The 21,923-nt window shown below is 43.1% G+C and overlaps 1 protein-coding gene across 1 annotated transcript in view; it reads right to left on the bottom strand.

Annotated features, from left to right (window-relative positions):
- Positions 1-21,923, bottom strand: part of LOC119661173 (homeobox protein 4) — a 148,312-nt gene that overhangs the window by 24,857 nt on the left and 101,532 nt on the right. The window contains exons 5-6 of the mRNA XM_038070390.1: positions 10,491-10,716; positions 4,667-4,949 (exon numbers count right to left, since the gene is read on the bottom strand). Coding sequence (XP_037926318.1) covers positions 4,746-4,949; positions 10,491-10,716 — 430 coding nt within the window. The 3' untranslated portion in view covers positions 4,667-4,745. The remainder of the gene's footprint in view (positions 1-4,666; positions 4,950-10,490; positions 10,717-21,923) is intronic.

Below are 21,923 nucleotides of genomic sequence, written 5' to 3'. Positions count from 1 at the left end.
GTATGATCGCCTCATGCAACATACTCTGAGACTGTATCTGAATAAAATTGGATTTTGTAAATAGCGGCTTCAAAGGAAGAGATACTATCACTGTCAGCGCCCCTTAACTGCCGGGAACTGAGCGATTTAAATATCTTGGATTAATGCTATTAGTCAGTGGTGAACTGCGATATGAAATTATTTCACGCGTCACGCAGGATGAGGTGGCGTTCTGCAACTGGCGTTGCCTATGGTCAACGCGTCAATGAACGTTTCAAATACAAAATCTATTCCAATGTCGTCCGCCCTGTTGCCCTCCATGCTTCTGACTGCTGGTCGACTATCAAAGATAATGAACGGTGTCCCGTCGTTATGGAGATAAAGATGTTGCACTCCGTCATTTTTTTTTAAATGAGGACATTCGCGATTGATACGGGGATGAACTAATCGTGGGTAAATTCTGAATCAGGAATTTTGATAGTTGGACATGTTATTTGCGTTGTCGACAACCAACTTGCAAGGATTAGCTTAGGCTAAAAGATCAAGTGAAATTACGATATGCTAGATGGTGATTTGAGACCATCTCGACTCCATCCAGATCAGGCCTATGGCCGAGAAAAGTGGTGCAATCGATCTAGATGAGATGACTTCCCTAGTGAAAGGACAATGGCAGAAGAAGATTCCATAGCTTCTCTATTATGACTTGACTTGACTTAATTATTGATCTGGGAGCTGGCTTCTGACGAACTTCTGACTGCAAGATTCTAGTGCAGATTAAGGACCATTAAAATAATGTGCCAAACCAATGAAGACTTTCGATATTATGGAGAAGGATGTTTTCTTTGAGTAATTACATACAATTCAAGAGAGGCTTCATAAAGGTGATATCGTAGTCGTGATGAGTAATCTAAATGTCACAGTCGGCTCTGACAGCATCTTGCTCGGAAATGTCATTGGGAAACACAGTCCTGGTAACGATAATGGTGAGAGACTTCTGGATTTCTGCAGCTTGCTCACCTTGTCATTGGTGGCACATTGTTCGAGCACAGGGCTTACTATGACGTCAGTTGGGTTTCAACTAACCGGCATCATATGTAATCTTGAATGTGTGTAACAAGACAGTCGCTGATAACGGCCTCGAAAGAGATTCCCGTCTGGTGGTCGTTCACGTTCGCTTACGTGTTGCGTTCGCTACTTCTCGCAGAGTTGGGCAGCTGCGACCCCCTAACGTCAACATCGACCACTTGTATGGTCTAACTGTTGCTCGAAAATGGGAAAGCTATCTTGCTGATCGGACGGAAGAAATACTGAGTAATCCGCCTGAGAATATGGATGAGTATTGGGCCGGCATCAAAAGAGCTCTTTTCTCGGGTGCTACATCATAGGTCGTCAGCCACGAAGGGCCGTCATAAATTCTGGTTGACTACGGAACCGTGGAAGTGCATCGCTACGATGGTGGCGGACGTGATACGCTCGAACTCTGTTACCGAGGGAAATCCCGGGAAGTTCAACCTAGCGTGCACTGTAGTAAAATAGAATTGGTTACTGAGCTGGTCAGGGAAGGGAAAGATGTTGTACGCAATCATTTCCGAAGTATATACCGCATCACGCAGTTTCAACAACTTGTGAGCACTGATGAAGGGAACAAGTGGTTCCCGAAATATCGGTATTTGCAAGAATAAATATCCACACCAACGAAAAAGAAACAACAAGTTTTTATTATTTCAATTGGATCGGTATCTGCGTGCTTTCTGTCGTGGCAAAGGTAATAATCTAAATAATCCTGGAACGAATCAAAGAACATCTCGAAAGCTTAATCGACAGAGAGCAGGCTGGTTTCCGCGCCGAATCGTCCTACATTGACCACATCACCAATCTACGGATTATTTTGAAACAGTGAACGAAGTATAGATCTCCACTTCACCTGTTCTTCATCGATTTCGGGAAAGCTTTCAACTGGTCATTCCGGAAAAACTAATAGCTATTATTAGAGCTATATAAGATGGATCAAAATGACACGCGCTGTGTTGGGGTAAAATCTTGGAATTTGAGTGATTTTATCGATGACGTTCTTCATACTACCTTTCCCGCAGGTGAATGGACCATACCATTTTTCCTCAAATACCTCGACACTATCCTGTCTTCCATAGGTACCGGTAGCTTATGAAGACGCAGACCCCGAACAAGCATTTCCTTGTAAATGCGGATCCTCGGTAGTCAAATTCAAAAAGAAGGTTCCTAGGGGTCTCGTCAGATAGCATCACTTTGAACTTTGCGTTCCCTTTGACGTCGCCGATCTTTGAGTTGAAAAAGTCCTAGGAGAGTCGCTTCTCTGACAATGGGCGGTGGTATGTACGAATAAAATGGCAGAAATCAAATTATCGGACGGGCTTTCCTTGGTCTTTCAGGAATGTTCTCAATGGCTATCTTAAATAACTTGGTCTCCATATAGTTCTACGTTTCCGGCAACAATTTGCGACTATGAACTTATCATTTATCAGCGCTACCTGTAGGTGACACCTAGCCACCTCGCTGAAGGTGGTGTATCCACATCACCGCCTTTGGAATGAACATAACATGATGACCTTAGCCGCATGCTTGGGAGTTTATAGTTCCAAATGGGATATTCGCCTTTGGATTTCGGTCCAGAATGGGAAGTGTCTTAGTAGTACAGAGCTTCACACCAACAAAGACTTCTCAAATACGAAAGAAAGAAAGATAGCCGCCTTAGTCTAAGCTGTCAGTAGTTTGCATTCATACATGGATGTAGATATAACGAAAGTAGACGGTGAAACGTCACATTTAGAACCTTAGCTTTGCTTATGTTCCCCTTAGTCTGAGTCTCCTGTCTTCGCCAGGGATTTGGCAAAGGCTCACGAAAGCAAATGGATGACATCAGCTTAGTCGATGTGCTTCAGGAATAATGTGACATTATTCTCACATGTCACATTATTCCTGAAGCATATCGACTAAGCTGATGTCATCCATTTGCTTTCGCTAGCCCTTGCCAAATCCCTGCCGAACACAGGAGACTCAGACTGAGGGGAACATAAGCAAAGCTAAGGTTCTAAATGTGACGTTTCACCGTCTACTTTCGTTAGATCTACATCCATGTATGAATGCAAACTACTGACAGCTTGTAAAAGTCATAAGGTGCCATAATTCTCTCCCATCTATAGTGAAAGCTTATAAAGTATCCATGTTAGTGTCTGGAATTTGGGTCAGATATGAATTTGTGGGAGCAGTGCAAGATAGCTGAAAATGCTTAGGAGGAAAGTGAGGTGCCCGTAGAAGAATTTGACAATAATTCATAATTTATTTAGGTTAAATTCTCTCATTAAATATGTAGTCTAATATAAGCGATTAATTTAATACTCCAGCATTCACTGCAAATTCGCACGCAAATTGAAATATCCGCGCTCCCAGCCCCAAGTCAAATGAAGCGAAGCCATACAAGTTCCTGTAATGAACGTTGGATACTCATTCCCATGCACGCCCTCTTACTGTCTAATCTCATGAAACAATTTCCGTATTTTGGCATGCAACCGTTCGAGTCCTTGGTAAATAGAACATAACCGTTGTGACGGTATTCAAAACCATACCCCGGCCATTAATCAAATCTTTTTTGGAGGAGATGCCTGAATGTTGCTGGTCTTCGCATTTCCAATTTCCGTGGCTGTTCCGAATTCAGGCGCTTGCAGCATCCGTTTTCCCACAACGTACATACGAGTATATATGTTTGTTGCCACGTATGAGCAAGTGTGTAGTCGAGTTTTAGTTGAATCGTCCCGAATGAAAATTTGAATAAATTGCGGTTGCACTACCGTTGACCGTTAATTAACTTTTCACGATTCTACTACGTCGAACTAATGGCGGGACGGTGGGGCCGTTAAAAGGCCCGACGTAGTGCTCTATTGGGCAACTTGCCAACAACTATCATGGCTGCTCCAGGCGATGCTGTGTTTTGCGGAATTTACTTACTACAATTTGGAAGCTTGTATTCAAGCGGAAGACCGTAGAGCGACTGAAATATCCTTTAGTCAGGACTTAACAGAATTAATCCATTTAAATGAAAGATTTTTTTGACCAAGTTATTGAAACGGAGATTGTTTGCAATTGTTGCAGCTCGGGACGCGCATTCACCAAGTATTGTTTCTTTTAATTTGGAAGTGATGGTACGCTCGTCATTTTAAATAAATCCCCAGGGAGAATGATACTTTCATTTCGCTCACGTCCTTCACTTTTTCGGCATCCCATCTAAATTGGATTGCTTGGAGGCTGAAAGGTCTTTTTGCAACAAAGAAAGATAAACTCGGAACTTAACATTTGCACGAATATTCCCAAGAACTTCTCCTTGTGTTTACTTGCTCCACAAACTTTCCACGAGTTTGATCTTGTCCCGAATACTTGCGAATTCTTCGAAGGTAAACTCTTGTAATTAAATGAAGGACGAAGAAAAAATCAACGAGCGAAAATCGATGAATATGCAACAGAAAAAGGTCCTGGTCCTTCAGTTTTGCTGTTGGGCTGGATTCATTTAGTTTATATGGGGATCCATTGTCTACGCTCACAATGAACCTGTGAACTTAATTGAACAATGGAATTGTTCGGTTCCTTTCTAAGTGATTTTCCTGGATCAGAAGCCGGTTGTCGGGGCGATAGAAGCAATTCTACGCATTTTACTCACCTCACTAAAGACTAATCGAAGTTTTAATCCTAGGATCCATTCAGTCCGCAACTGGAACGCTATCTTCTAAACTCGGGTCTCACGGTGAATCCGAATGATTTGAATTTGCGCTACATATACTAGAATTATCTGATTGTATACTCTGGCATTCTGTATTGTTCGATACGCTATATTGTTGGCAATTTCGTGTATTTTGTAAATGGCTGTCGAACGTATCGAAACAATCGCCTAAAAATGATAGCTCCGAATAGCTATCTGAATCATCACATTCGAAATAACGACTCTGAAACGAAAAAGAGGGAAGGGATTATGAAATCATTGGAAATACGAGCATATCCAAAAAATCGGATTGGTGGATTCGCGGTTATGGATATATTCAGGAAAACAATTAAAAAAATGGAAGGTCATTTGATGTTTATAATTGTTTAAAGTATTCACATACAGCGGAAAACGTTTGTGGCATTTCTCTTTGCCTTTCACTATTTTCCTCGCTGTGGAATTTTCGTGATAATGAAGGAGAAAACCAGACAGACGATTCCTGGATGCAATTTTGTTTTATTTTTGGTTTCATTAAAGTGATTAAAAAAATTACTCAATTTTAAAGTGCTGGGTCATCAAATCAAAGTCTATATAAAAATTCTGTGGAGGGGATAATATATAGTCAAAATGGCTCAGAAATAATTAGGGCGTTTCGGGATCTGAAAATGTGGAGAAGACTTAATACGTCGCTCAACCTGAGCAGCACAGTGGTTAGCTATTTCACTCACTTGTTCCAGCCGGGGTGCCCCAGGTGTCGGTGCTAGGTCCACTTTCAATTATTTAGAATTGCGATGTACGATAGAGTCTTAAGCCCTTTATCAGACACAGTAAGGCTTATTTCACACCTATACGCATCCACTCGTTCCAGTTGGTTTTCGGTCGAAACCTAAAACAAACTGACCTGAATCAAACCCTCTCATATATGCACGGTCTTATTCCACAATGAATTAAGCCAAATGAATACATATGATGATATTGCCGTTGCAGATGCGAATGAAACAATCTGGAAAATGCAATGCCCGCTTGAAATTGTCGAATTAGTACTCTTGAGTCACAAAACGGAAGCTTTCTAATAACAAACCGAAAGAGCCTTGAATACCCCAAATGTAAGTTGGAAAGCAAACCGTAAAAAACGAAGGAGGCAGTAATGCTCGACAACAGACTAAGATTTAAATCTATGCATTGTTGCATTGCTTTCGCGAATGCTATTGAATATCGGTGGCCCCAGATACATTAGTAGAATATTGTTGTCTCGAATTATAAGGTTGGTCTTGCTTTACACCGCTTCTGTATGGACTGCGGCTTTAGTGACCAATAGTCATACTGTTATGGTCATACAGGAGACAGAGTAATAAACAGCTTTCGAAAGGATCGGGTCACATAACGTTAATTAGTTTACTGGGGGAAGCCGCAGCTCCGAGCACTCAGGCCATTGTTAGGCCCATTGTATTATCCCCGTAAATGGCCTATTCAATGGCTTCCCGCCTGCGGTGTTCGCAGGCTTTAGCGCATCTGAGAACACTCTCCAGAGGCAGAGAGTGTGCAGATGCTTTATTGAAGAAAACCTTACCAAGGTGTCTTCATCTCAGAACTGAGGATGGCCGGCAGCTGTATAAAAAGTGCAGGGCCGTCTCGCCCTCCTCCTTACATTGGCTTCACATAGCCGAAACCACTACACCAATCTTTTCCATATGGTAGTTTAAGGAGCAGTGTCCCGTTAAAAGCCCTACTAGGGTTTTCATGTGCCACTACTTAAAGGACAACAAAAATGCCGGTCTAGTGGCCCTAGGCTCTTTCACAAAGATTTTCGCCTGCCGGCAAGAGCCCAAATTTTTCCACTCAGTTGCGTGAATCCTTACATTCTGCCTGACAACTCAACAAAAAAATGACGGTGACATAAGGAGAAATTGGAAAGTAACAAAGGAGGTATGCTCAGAAGCTACAGTAATATGGGTAGTCCAAACCTTTAAATCACAGAAATCACCCGTAGCACATAACATCTTTCCAGCACTATTCCAGGCCCAAAGGTAATCTGAGAGTCTCTTCTAAGGGTAATAAAGGCCAGCACAGCCTTGAGATATGCACCAAGGGCGTGGAGGCGGGCAAAACTGGTCTTTATCCCGAAAGAGGGTAGAAAAGGATCCTTTTCACCCTAAATCTTTCATACACATTTTACTAATATCATCTGTACGGTGGAGAAGGTCATAGACAACTATATTAGAACTAATGTGCAATTCTCTACATCAGTGTCAACATGCCTACTGTGAAGGACGGTCAACCGTATCAGGTGAAGTATTACATGGTGCCATAGAAACAAAAGAAGTGCACGAAGATACAAGATGCCATGGTTCGATAGGGAGTAGAGAACATGCTGGCCCTCTGGATGGGTAGAATGTTAGAGAGTAGGAAAATAGAAGTATCGACAGATTTACACCTATTGTCCTGAATATTTCTCAAGGTTATCTACTGGGTGAGGTACTATTACCGGTTATGTGGAGTATGGTAGTGGATAAACTCCTATGAGAACTAACAAATACTGGAATACATGACCAGGGTTTTAATCAGTAGGGCAAATATGTGATAAAATTCAAGGTGGACTAAGAATTACTAGAGTATGGCGCAGAAAGGCGGGGATGCGCATTAATCCAGTCAAGGACACGGTAATACCATTCACTAGGAAGCGTAAGGTTTATCAACTGAGAGTCATTAGGCTACAAACTTGGACATGAAACGAGAAACATAGGTCAAATATTGGGGAATTACACTAGACCAAAAGTTACTCTGGAGGACGCATGTTGGAAACACGTGTCAGGAAGTTATGCGAGCTCCATAATAGGGAAAAATGGGGTTATACCACGAAGACATTATTTTGGATATTAGTACACTGCGATACACTGCCAATGATTACCTATGGGGCGTTAATCTGGCCCGAAAGAACTGCTTCAAAGACTGGGTTGCTTGTGTATTAGTGGGGCAATGAGGATGTGCCCCACGACATCTTTGGAGGTCTTCTGGGATGAACTTCTCTCCTCTTCATATATTGATGCAGACAGGGAGCGAGATTATTATTCTTTCTAGGTGGTATCACGAATTACTGATATCATGGCTCGCTCCCCTTCGGGTCGTGACCAAGAACTTAACTTGCGCCAGAGAAAAAAATACTTTCGATGGCGGCCTGAGGCTTATTAGTATTTTCCGGCATCATATGTTCGAGCAAGGTGCTACCAAAGTGCATTTTGGCATCCAGATCAGCGAACATGATCGAAATGCAATCTTTCGAGGATTGGAATTTTGCAGTTAATGTTCTCTGATAGCGGTTTCCAGGGGATGAGTGTTAATCAACGACGGATTCACGCTTACTTTCTGCATGTTTGGCATTGTATAATAGTTCTGTGTTGCAAGAGGGTCGGTGGAGAGAGAGAGTGCTTCCAGAGTCCCACCATCATACGTTGCTTAACCTTGAAATGTCCAACCATGTAGCCTTTGCGGAAGCTCTTACCTAGGTGACAACAGATTAGCTTTGACTTTAGATGGTACCACTTCGTCGTTAACACTCGAAGACCTTTGGCCGATCTGACCTTTAAGTCAACATTTTTTTTTAAATTAAAATTTTCCTCTTCGAATTCTTTAGCATTTTGACCATTTCATCGAAATCTTATTAAATCGGTTTACTGTGTGTTTATCTGTCTGTCTGTCCGTCACAAGTATTTTTCTCGGAGACGGTTATAGCGATTGACACCAATTTGGTAGAAAGGTGGGAACTGTGAACGCTCACGCACATACATCCTTTTACCTCGAATTTAAGGGGGGTTTTTTTTTAGTCAAGTGGGGTAACAAATTAAAGGTCTAGGTTAGTACTTTTCGAAGCTGGTCTTAGTTTTGACATTTGTTGGAAAGGTGGGGAGTGCGGGGGGTTAAAAGTGATCATTTCTTTGACGAACCCCTTCTCAGAAACTACCAAACCGAAAAATCTGCAAAAAATCAGGGGGCTGCCTCTGTATGGTGCCTAGGCTGTGAAATACCCCCATGCTGATACCTGTTCAAATAAAGTTAATAATAGTACATTACTATTTTTAGTAATTAACAGGAAAACCTCCCTTAAGTTCACCCTAGAATCACGAAATTTTGCAGCATATAACAGGCTACAGCATAGAGCATGATCCTACCAAAGTTATACTAGGTCAAAGTTGTCGCTTCTGTGCAAATTCAAGACTATGAATGTCAATCATACTAATGGGAAAAATACACAATGAAATCTCTTCATCAAAGAAATACACAAAACCTATCACACCTGAAGCGTGTAGCTTCCGGTTTCCCGACTTGTTTTTTAACTATATATCATATACAGGACCTTATTCGGGTTCTCTGAATTTTTTACCACTAAAATTAGGTCCTGCATAAGGTATCAAATATCAATTTAAAAAACGGAAACTAATAAGGAATGCTAGGAAAAAATCGAAGACTAAGCTGATAAAAAAGCGGATGAAATCATCAAATCGGCATACAGATAGAAGGACAATCGCCTGCAGGTTATTCTGCAATAAGATATGCTCATCCCAGTCATAACATCCTGGGCTTTCTGATAAAAGAGATAATGAGCGTTTCGTGCATTAAGTCACTGTATTGAAGGCTATCCAGTTACAATCAACCCAACCTTGATATTTCCTTTTCAATCTGTACATCTGAAAGACTTTGCGACGACGGCAATCCATCTTCTTCAGGTCAGTGGATACACCCATTGAATCCAAACTTTTCAATCAACTTCTTTCCCAAGTTGAGCATGTCCTTTCCAAACGTTGATTATCTCACACCCCATTAACTTCACAGCCACTTGTCCTGTTTTAGTTGGAATTCTTTCGATTTTTCAACTCCATCTAATGAATTACTGCATGTTTAATCTACCGTTTCTCAACATTTCCATCCACTATTGCTTTCCTTCTGAATATTTAACTAAATCCTGTGAGATTCAATGAATAAGTCATTAGTCGGTACATATTTTATCACTCAAATCGCTGGGATACACAAGTTCAAGGATAGTATTCTGTTCCCTACGGTTCTTGCAGGATAGAGAAGTGAAAAAGGATAAAGACGAGAAACTGATACATCGAGGACAGAAGGAGATTGAAATCCTTTCGTTGAATGTATGCATATAAAAACAGGTGCTGACATCCTTACAAGTGCATCCGCAGTTACAGGATAGCGTGATATCCATTGCTAAGTTAATAGGTTAATGGTGTGTACGTAAATTTAGTGCTATTTCTGGAAATTTTTAGGTCTTATAACGAGCGAGAAGTGGGTTTTCCTGCCTTTACGGCGAATATTTTTCCAATAGTCCTACAACACTGCGAATGATTGGTGAGCCTTCAACAATCCGAACAAGCATAGCCTGCAAAAATGCAATTGCTGGATAAGCAGGAATTCAGGAGATAAATCGTTGGTCATTGCAATTTATGTTTGCATTTTTCTATTAGCCCGAGTAGTACCAAGAGCTTCAGAGAAAAGATGATGATATCGGCGCAAGAACGATTCAACCTACATCAACCCACCGGGGCAGGTTAGTCCTCATTGTCCTTTTTGCGATTCAAATCATCTTTTATCTCAACTTTAATTCTGAGCCCCCGGCCTGCCCATTTGGGAGTCTTTGATATGTTTCGCGATAAGAGCGGTAGGAGGAACGCTGCCTGCTATCTGTGTACCTGTCAAAACAATCGACTCCTTCCAAGTGAAAGCCGCACAATGGCAATCAGGGTGCTGTGGAAGCATAACACGAGTTACCTTAACTTACCTGACAATCTAAGCAACGACAATTATCACAAAGCGTACATGAAAGACCGAGCAGCTCGGCAGCCTCCTTATACAATTCCGTGCTCGACTTTTGACTGCCGCTATCACCTGAAGTTCTGCTGTTACGTCTGCCATTGTTATTATTATTACAGCTGCTGTTGCTATTGTTGGCGGTGCTGCTCATGTTGTTTATCATGCCGCCATTGTTCTTCATCAGACTTCCATCACTGAAAAGAAAGCCAGGAGCTTTTTAATTTTTCATTCGTTTTTCTGATAGCAAAAACAAGATAAACTTCTAGAAAGGGAGGATAAAATGGAATGCGAAGAATGGAAGAAATTATTGACTACACTCATTCCCCGGTTGGAGTGTGTGCAGCCATCATTGTTGCTTAGAGTCGGTTGTTTGTTATTATTGTTCAATCAGAAATGTCTTTGTTGTCTTTTTGTCGAAGGTACAATATCAGCTCGCCTTATTATTCTTCATCTGAAATATTCGCCAAACAAAACATCTCATGACCTTTCGTTTCGCCCTCTTTTAATAGGATATCGTATAGAAAGGAGGAATGCCGTAGGGTATTATTTGTGTACTTACGAACATATTAGCTTTGTTATATTTTCATATTAGAGGAGGAATATTCTACCTTCGCATCCATTTTTTCCTGAGATAAATTTCAGCAAAGTTAATTGGAGAAAAACTCTATTATGTTACAAGTTTTATACGCTGCAAGGGATTCCTGAGTATCTTTACTGAGTCTCAACGGTTGCGTTCGCTCCCAGCCTGATACGGAAAAAAATAATTTTGTAAGCATCCAATATAGACTAGCGTACTTTTGGTCCGATGGTTTTTATAGTTTTTACTTTTTTGCCAGAAAAAATTGTAGGAAATTTGATCTTTTTAACACAAGACTAAAAGACCTTCTTTTGCCTCATTTGGGTAATTCCTTGGTTCCCATATGGTAAATAGGTTCCTCTGCGTTTGAGCTTTTTCCCCCCTCCCAGGAGGAAAATCCGGTGACCTCGCCCATTTCAGCATTTTTTCAGAACAGTTAACATCTGATGACTTTTTTTATATGTTAGACAATGAGATTACATAGGAGGGTTCGAATTTCGATTTACAGTGAGGAAATTAAACTTTTTTGGACAGCTTCGTTTCATCCCTTAACCTTTTTATATTTTATACAATATCTTCCGTTTCCGTTGTGTGAAACAAAACCTTATTAGAATCGGGTGAAACGTAGGGGAGTGAGGGCTCAATATGTGACCCTGAAAAAGTGTAACAGGTTCCGTTCTCACAACCTATCCAACTGAAAAATCTGAAAAAGGTAGGGTAAGTATGATGCGCGTCGTCCACAACTCCATTGCAAAACACAATCTGGAAATCGTGCCTTCCAATCTTGTGCAGGTAAGATTGAAAACCTTCATGCCCACTTAGAAATTGGGTAAGGAAATAGTCAGTCTCACCATGCTTCCGATTCAGCCACGCACCTAAGTTGCCGATGACCCGCGCAGTCCATCTGCCTCTAGATTCTCCCTCTCATCTCCTTTGCGCTTGTATATGGCTTGACGCTCCTTAGCAAGAAGGGCAACGGAGATCAATCTCACGATCACCATCACAGCCGTTTCAGGGGCAGTGCGCCACCCGCAAATCTCCCCGTTTCTGTTTACAATATACGTCCTTGCCAAAAGCGTCGGCCCATACCTTTGCGCCGTAGAGCAGGACAGACTGCGTTGAATTCATCAGGAGACATCATCGGTTAGACGTAGGGCCCCCAATGTTTGTCATTAGCCTACTTAACGCCAAAACTCCAGCTGCAACCTTGTTCGCTGCTGTTTTGATTTGCTCAAAAAAGCTCCTCTTTGAGTCAAGAGCCCGAGGTACTTTACCGCTGGTTTTGACTCAATTATTGACACGCCATTCTCTTTTTTGTCAGGATGACTATTTCGGTTTTTTCCAGTGCAAGGTCCATCCGCCTACCCGTCGCATCAATATGGCGAGTTTGCTTTGCGCCTTTTCGACAGTGCGTCCAATAACAAGCGCCGCGACACCATCTGCATAGCCGACCAACCGCGACTCTTCTGGCATGTCGAGTTTAAGTAGACTATCATAGGTAGCGTTCCAGAGGTCCGGCCCTAGGATGGATCCTTGTGCTACCCTGACGTGACCCACATCCTCCTCTGACTCTGTAGTGTTTTAGAGAGCAGGCAGCGGTTCCTCAGATAGTCCCTCAATATCTATAAGAGATAGTTCAGAACGGGGAAAAAATTGTCTAGTGTGCCTAGAATGTCTTTCAATCTTACGGAATTAAAGGCGTTTCTGACGTCAAGCGTTACGAGGAGCACCACCCGTCGAGTTCGGGGGCTATGTGCCTCCGCTCGTCGAACGGCATCCACGACTTGCATGACAGCATCAACTGTGGATCTCCCTGCTCTAAAACCAAACTACCGGTGAGATAAATCTCCGGCAGCGCGTATCGCTTCAGCGTGTCAACTTCTGATGAGTTCTTCGAGCACTTTTCCAGCAGTGTCAAGCATACATACTCACTTTTTTCCATAAAAGAGTCGGAGCAGGTAGTCCTCTCTGTGAAAACCAAGAAGGCGCCAGGACCCGACAGTATTCCAGCAGAGGTATACAAACTGGTATCCCAACACCGGTCAGACCTACTGCTCGGCGCATTCAACGAATGCCTGAAAAAAGTGAGTAGTCCTCTGCGCTCTCCTCGCGGACGTCATCATCCCATACGGGGTGCGCAGGGAATAGTGCCCTTACAATACCATCTGTCGGGCCTTAAGTAGACAGGGTTTCCGCAGAGCCCCCATTTTTCGGGGTAACAAGTTTGTAACCGAGTCCCCGCGGGTTCCCATTCACATCGTCGACCAGATTCTCCGTCACTATGGTACATGCCTTCCCCCTTAGACGTTGTGTTAAGCGGCGGAGCCTGTGACACTCCTTTCGGAGCTCTGCGATTTCCACTGTCCACCAAAACATAGAAGGTTTGCCACGTCTCGATGCCCTCTTGAGCATGGGGGCTACGCAGGGTGCCGTTATCAGGTTCATAACTGAATTTACGAGGAAACTCCCCTTAAGTACAATTTGTAACTTGCATAAGGGATGACATAAGGCATAACTTTGTAAAGTTTAAAGGAAATTCAGGACGGTGGATGTTCGCTTTCACTTAAATGGAACTTCACTGAAGGATCCCGTCAATTCACACTTGCTTGCCTCCGAAAGAGAGAACTTTAGTTATAACACATTATACTTAAGAAAGATAAATTTAACTACTAAATACAAGCTAATTTAGGAAATACATATCACGACTGGATTACTACAACCCCAACTAAAACTGTTATTCTTAAAGGTTTTGTGTCAAACAAAACCTGCCTTGGAAATCTCTAAACGACACTGGCCTGATTTTACCCACTAAAAACAGTTTATGTGCGCCAGAGACTGCCGACTGAGTAGGCCGAGGATCTCTTTCATTCGGCATTATTCTTGCTAAAGCTATACTAGCGGTGGATGCCTACTTGCGAATATATTCCTGGCGTTGTTTAAAACTGAGCTTTGTATCTGTCATCACTCCAAACTATTTGATGGCAGGCTTGGAAGTAATGATATGACTCCAAATTCTAATACGAGCGACATTTCTCCTCCGGCGTTTGGTAATGAAGACCGTCTTTTTTTCTGTGAATGCCCACCATCGTGACCTCCTCTGGAATCAGAAGATTAAAATCACCGACCCAGTACGAAGCCCTGCATAACACTCGCGGGGACAATCTACTCTCGGGGTTCACCATCGGTTTTATACAAGAGTGTCTGTTCTCGCAAGTAACTGTCCACAATGCCAGCGAGATAGGTGGGAACACCAATCATCGCCAGGCGCTTCCATATATGGTTCCAATTTGCCGAATTTTTCCGCCAAGCCAGCAACAAATTTGATGGCATCAATGGTTGATCCGGCTTTATGAAACCTATACTGTCGATTTGAGAGGCATCCTTGGTTCTCAACGCTAGACAGTAGTCTACTATAGGCTACTTTCTCCACCATTTTGCCTAGAAGATGTATGGGTCTATAGGAGATATATGGGTTTCACCTGGAGGTTTGCCGTCTTGGGCAAAAGTACAAACTTCTGCCGCTTGCAAGCTGTAGGTAATTTTCCCTAGGACATGTACGGTTTGAACAACTTAGCGAACATTATCGGTCTGGATTTCGCGGCAATCACCTTCGGACTTCGCTCCCTTGCTCCGTAAATAAGGTTGCCTAGCATGCCTTCAAACTCAGACAATGTGAGACTGAGTGGGACACAGCAGCTGTACACATACACGCCGTTTATTTTTGCCCACAAAGCTGCTAGCCGACTGATTCAAGGTGCATTGTATAGTTTGCCTTCCGCAACACTATATCGCTGCTCCACCAGTCGAGTTTGTGACTCATACGCTCTCGTGATACTCCTGCATGGTTCACTTTCGATGGCAGCTTCCACCTCCACCTGGTGGGTGGTCTGTCTAACTAAATCCTGGTCGACGTGCAATGATTGAAGTTTATTTGAATGAATGATGATGAATGATATCACATCAGCACTCTTTTTCAAATAGCTACTGGTTGAACGGGCTGCCCTACCAAGCTCTACTGGCATCAATGTTCAAAGTTAAACTAGCTGCCAGAAGTAAGCGTGCATTCGGTGCCGGATTAATGCTTACCTCATCCGCTAGTCATCTTCATGTCCTGCAAACGGATGGAACCGGAGTAAAATCTGAACAGTACAGTATTGCCTACCAACGGAGGCTTCCGATCCAGAGGAGAAGGAGGCTACTCAATGCAGCCTAGCCCAGACTTCCTAAAGATGACAGAATGACAGATGATGAAGCACTTCACCTTTAGTATCGCGGCAAATTTTGGGAAGTGCAGCATAGTTTGCGCAGTGATGAAAGGAAATTTTTTACTGCGCTGCTTAGGGAGGTAGAAGGTGCCTCAAATAATAACGTTTTCGCTATCCTATCCTATTTTGCTCTGATAATAACTATCAGTTGAAGTAATAAAAACTTGTTGTTTCTTTTTCGTTGGTGTGGGTATTTATTCTTGCAAATACCGATATTCCGGGAACCACTTGTTCCCTTCATCAGTGCAAACAAGTTCTTCTCTTGTTCTCTTGTTTGCACTGATGAAGTGGTTCCCGAAATATCGGTATGTGCAAGAATAAATACCCACACCAACGAAAAAGAAACAACAAGTTTTTATTACTTCAATTAATTAATCGTTGGAAACACCGCATAATTTCACTCTGAATAACTATCAGTTTTAATACAGTACCCTTTCTGTGTGGAGTATTGCACACATTCAGAAAATTGTTGTTCCTGATCGCGATATGCTCAATTTGATTTGTTATTCGTTGGCGGTCAGTCGAAATCCGACTGCCCTTTTAGTAGCCCCTACGCTCGGACAGTCGACCAATGATGACGAGATGGTGAAAGTTGCAGCAAACTGTAAAACTTTCACGGTTGTTATTACGATGACCAAGATGATGCCTAACCATCGCATGCCTCAGCAAGATGTTAGCGCCTGACATGGCATTCAGATTAGGCATGACGTTCACAATGATACCTCTCCGAACGTTGACTTCCTCTATGAAAGTATCTGCATAAGTGCATGGCATTTTTACGCATTAAAACCGCCCTAGACTCTCCTCCCTGTCTCGTAGAAAAACTATTAGGTATCACATCATGAGGCAGAGTTAACTCACTTTAGCTAGGTCCGTTTTCTTCTACGCACGGCGTTCACAACAGCAATTTCCTGACCTCTTTCACTTTCCGCAGTTTTTGGGTTGTTGTGATGATGAAGTTGATCGCATCCGAATGTTCCTGGCATCCTATAATTCTCCAGACAAAATTTGCCGGTGATAGCATTACACTTAGAGTTTCCTGTAGGTTTCTCCTTTTCCCTATGAGTCTTGGTCATTGGTAGAAAAAGTAGCAGTTTGGATAATCGGGTGAGGTGCCCACTTTAAACTTGAACAAGTACTGATGGTATCCTCCATGACCCTTGGAAAATTGGGCGAAATTACTATATAATTCATCTCCTCATTCTTGCCAACTACTTCCCGATAGCGGTTAACTTATGTATCTGACGACCTTTTATGAGTTGTCCCATCACTGTTCTCATTTATCTACATATAGATCCCTACTTTTCTGCTGTTTCCACCTGCGATAAAGGGGAGGTGGATCTGACGTTATCTGTGTTCGAATTCTTGCCGCCAAGCGTCATCATTCCTAAGATGGCGAATGCCGCATCACTTGAGATGGCCCTGAAGGAAGAACATATTCTTAGGGTTGTACTTCTAAAGGCCGTATACAGTTTATGTACATTACATAAAACATGCAATGCTGTCCCATAAGTTAGGAATGTAGGAAGCAAGAAGGAACTCACTGCCCTAACTATGCTGCTGTATGCTGCGGCCCTACGAGAGGTACTGCCTATAAGAAAGACTCGGGGGCCAGAGTATGAAGAAGACATATGGGCGTACAGGATGATGGTCACCTGTGTGCATATCCCCACGGCTAGGCACGTTTCGAACAACTCAGCGGTCTGAAATTCGCGGCGAGCTTAAGGGCCCTAATCCTCCACTACAACCATCCTTGGAATTTTGTTGTCGTCTATTCTACTGCAGATCTCCAACAATTCCAACAGTGAGCTTACAACTTGATTATAAAAGCTGTCAGATTTTCCCATACAGGATTTTTTCAACTCAAACACGAGATCCCTTTCTAGGTCCTTCGAATTTTGCTGATATTTCAATCTAGGTCTCTTAGATCAGGGTCAGCTTTGGCCTTTTTAAGGCTTCTGTCTTCGGTCACACGCATTTTTCTCAGAAACGACTGTACTTATTAACACGAAATTTGGTGGGAAACTGTGAACCCCTACGCATGCGGTCAATTACATTGCTACACGTGGAACTCAAGGCGGGTCCCCATATACTTAAAAGAATAGCGTAGAATTTTTTTTCACCGAATATAGTCATGTGAGGTATTAAATGAAGGGTGTCGATTAGTACTTTTCGAATTGGATATTATTTTTGACATTGGTTGCAAAGTGAATGAGTGCGTGGTTCCGAAAAGGGGCAATTACTTTAAGGACCCATTCTCAGAAACTACCCAAACCAAAAATCTGAAAAAATTATGGTGGTCCAAGCATATGGTATCTAGGTGCTCCAAATACATCATGGAGCCAAATATTTGCACATAAAGAATCAACAAAACCTTCCATATCTGAAGTGCCGGGCTTCCGGTTTCGGAATTGTTTAGTATCTGAGCGTACGGCAGATTTCCCTTGCTGGAGTTAACAATTGTCTCGAGGCGAATTCTCACTTTTGGTTTTTTTTCATCTTTTTTATTCACGACATTGGCTGTTTTTATTTCCCCTGGGGTTTCGCTGCATTAGCCGACATTGGCGCTTGGGGTAGATGCTTTCCCCTTCCAAACTTTTAATTTTATTTGCTGGAGGGGCTTTTTTATTTTAGGCACCCGCTGACTCTCTAGAGGTTCCCTTCTTTGCTTCACACTGTTTTATCTGACTGTAGGTCAAAGTCGAGTGATTTAGTGTCACTTGGGATGCCTGTAACACTGTTCGGATGGTAGGTGTTGGTTTTCGCTTAGGTCTTCTGTCTTCATTCTGCAATCTATTATAAAGGACCCTAATGGTTCTCATCATGCGTTTGGCTTGATGTACGTTGTGCTTGTCGGTGATAACGGGGATAGTTTAACTAATTTAGCTTCAAGCTGCATTATGGTAGCTCTTCCGGATCAGAGTTCTGTTCTCGGTGAGCCTTAGACCGATTGGTTACTCCTTTTACACACTCTTTCACTTTTATTATTTACTGAACTTTCATGAGCTTTCTGTTTCGCCGTCTTTAGCATTGGAAGACATTTTAAAATTAATTAGCTTCGCCTGAATAAGTGCACTTCCTTTTGGGTTGATGCGGTGGACGTCGAAATCGCCCTTGACTGCCAGCGATTTTCTTTCAGCTTGCGATCTCCTTCTATCATTCTTCGCCTTTGTTATTGCTGCTCTTGGTAGAGTTGTACTCCTTTGAATCTAAATCACTTGTAGCATTAGATGCCATGGTGGCGTAGTTGCTCATTACCGAGGCACTGTGGTCAAGGAATACCATCGGCCGGGAGCCCGTATGCTCACCCTTAAAAACCGCCGGTACTGGAATTCCGAGCCCCTGACCCGCAACTTTAATGCTTCTCTCATCTTGCATGTTCCTCGTATATTCTGAACCCTTTTTTTACCCATGCATCAGAGATGAGCAGACACAGCTCACAGTCTGAAAAAAGCTGGGGTCATAGGCCCTGAGAAGGGATTTGATCAGTGCATCTAGTGCATAATATCCCTGTCCTGGTGATGAGGACGGGAATTTTCATATAAATGGATTTTCATCATCATCATCAACGGCGCAACAACCGGTATCCGGTCTAGGCCTGCCTTAATAAGGAACTCCAGACATCCCGGCTTTGTGATGTCCACCAATGCGATATCCCTAAAAGCTGTCTGCCGTCTTGACCTACGCCATCGCTCCATCTTAGGCAGGGTCTGCCTCGTCTTCTTTTTCTATTATAGATATTGCCCTTCCCGGTGGGATCATCCTCATCCATACGGATTAAGTGACCCGCCTACCGTAACCTATTGAGCCGGATTTCATCCACAACTTGACGGTCATGGTATTGCTCATAGATTTTGTCGTTATGTTATCGACCATCCTCATGTAGGGGGCCCAAAATTCTTCGAAGGATTCTTCTCTCGAAAGCGGCCAGGAGCTCAAGTTTCCGAGGAATACATGAGGACTGGCGAGATCATTGTCTTGTACAGTAAGAGCTTTGACCCTATGGTGAGAGGTTTTAAGCGGAACAGTTTTTGTAAACTGAAATAGGCTCTGTTGGCTGCCAACAACCGTGCGCGGATTGTTATCGGTTGTGATTTTCGACCCTAGATAGGCGAAATTATTAGCGCTCTGAAAGTTGTAGTCTCCTATCTTTTTGACCAGCGCGGTTTGATGTTGTTGGTTGGTTGGTTTTCGGTGCTGACGTTGCCACCATATACTTTGTCTTCCTTTCATTGATATGCAGCTCAAGATCGCACGCCAATCACCGCCCGCTCGATTTGGATGAAGGTAGTTTGTACGCCTCCATTCGTTCATCCCATGATGTCGATATCGCCAGGATAGGCTACTAGTTGGGTTCGTACCTCTTGCATTTACATCAGCATCACGGATCACTGTCTGCAGGGCCAGGTTAAAGGCCGCATGATAGGGCATCCCCTTGTCGTAGACCGTTGTTGATGTCGAATGGTCTTGAGAGTGATCCTGCTGCTTTTATCTGGCCTCGTACATTGCTCAGCGTCAGCCTTGTCAGCCTTATTAGTTAGGATACCGAATTCTCTCATAGCTGTGTACAGTTTTACACTGGCTATGCTATCATAGGCGGCTTTAAAGTCGATGAAGATATGGTGCAACTGATGTCCATATTGCAACAGTTTTTTCATCACTTGGCGCAGAGAAAAAATCTGGTCCATTGCTGATTTGCCTGGAGTGAAGCCTCTTTGGTATGGACCTATGATGTTCTGGGCGTATGGGGCTATCCGGCCTAGCAAGATAGCGGAGAATATCTTATAGACGGTACTCAGCAACGTGATACCTCTATAATTGCTGCACTGTGTGATATCTCCCTTTTTATGTATGAGACAAATAATGCCTCGATGCCAATCGTCAGGCATTGATTATATTCCACACTTGAGCACAAGTGGATCAACCATTTGGTGTAATTGGTTGCCTCTCTATTTTACCAATTCCGCTGTAATTCCATCGGCTCCTGGCGACTTATGATTTTTTAGCCGATGAATTGCACGGACTGTTTCTTCTATACTCGGTGGTGGCAGTATTTGTCCGTCGTCTTCAGTTGATGGGACCTCCAACTCGCCGATGATCTGGTTGTTCAGTAGTTCATCAAAGTACTCAACTCATTGCTCCAATATACCTATTCTGTCGGAAATCAAATTTCCCTCTTTGTCTCGGCAGGATGAACATCGAGGTGTGTAAGGCTTCATCCTGCTGACTTGTTGGCAAAATTGGCGCGCCTGGTGCGGTTGGTCCCTGTACTTTTCGAGTTGATTATGAATGTGAAGATCATTTGTTGATGCTTCATATGCAGGATCTCTGTTGACTGCGGTTATTGCGGCATCCATTTCCCTCTTATATAATAGGTGTTGCGGACGGCTGTGTTGTGGATGGCTTCAGTGTTGACTCTCACCTGATTGTCAGAGGGGATTCTGGGTGGTGATCCGAGTCTATATTGGCCCCCCTATATATTCTGACATTCATCAAGGCTGACAGGAGGCGGCGTTCGATCAACACGTGGTCAATTTGGTTGAAAGTGGTCTCGTCTGGAGAGGCCCATGTATGTTTGTGGACCGCTTTCCGCGGTGTAAGCTATGGGAGTCAACGTATCGTCTGAATACTGGCTCCTTTCCTACTTGGCTGTTAAAATCCCCAAGTGTAATTTTGATATCATATCTGGATAGGCTTCCAGGGTTCGTTCTACTGCCTCGTAGGAGGTATCATTCTCCGATTCTGCAGTCTTCTCTGTAGGGGCGTGAACGTTAATGAGGCTTATATTTCTAAATTTGCCTCGGAAGCGCAGAGTGCATAGCCGTTCCCGTATGTTTTCAAAGCCGATAACAACAGGTATCATTTTTTGTCTGACTAAGAAACCTACTCCGAGCACATGGTTTGCTGGTTGGTCACTATAATATATGGTGTAACGACTCTTCCATGAGAAAATGCGCAAATCGTTATTCCGTTGTCTTTGCCGGGTTTGTCGTTGTATTATCCGTGCAGTCCGAGTCTCCTGTTGTGACTTCGTAACAAGTTGTTTTCTGTGTAGGGTTGTCAGCCCTACCCAACCTCCAACCTGGAGGACCAGTTGATACAATTTGTCCCGTTTTCAGGTGCGGAAGACTCGTCTTCATCCTTCTCCATCTGCAGCTTTTCGTTAAGAAAAAGCTCCCCCCCCCCCCCCTCGGGGAGGTGGAGATGGAGATAGGGTTTGGTAGTAGAGCTTTTGGCGTTAGTTCAGCAGGCTTTTCCCGGGTTTTATGCTCCATCTTGGGTACCAATACTATCATGGGGACATATACTACCCTTTGACCAGGCAACTTTGCTAGAACATATTGTAAGCCAACAGGTTGTAGTATTGAGCAACATTACCCAATTTTACCCAGAACACCACCTGATTCGCCCCGCCAAGAATTCATAAACATGGTATAACGCGTCAATTACGGAATTATGGACTCTGAAGATCATATCAACCCGTTGGGATCGAACCGGTGACAAATGTTGGAATTTTAAGAATTCTTTGCTTATAAGGTGCATCCCAAGAGCTTTCTTG

This window comes from Hermetia illucens, chromosome 1, assembly GCF_905115235.1.
Source record: "Hermetia illucens chromosome 1, iHerIll2.2.curated.20191125, whole genome shotgun sequence".
NCBI lineage: Eukaryota > Metazoa > Arthropoda > Insecta > Diptera > Stratiomyidae > Hermetia > Hermetia illucens.
The sequence above is the reverse complement of the archived record's forward strand: the minus strand, read 5'-3'. Positions and strand labels throughout refer to the sequence as shown.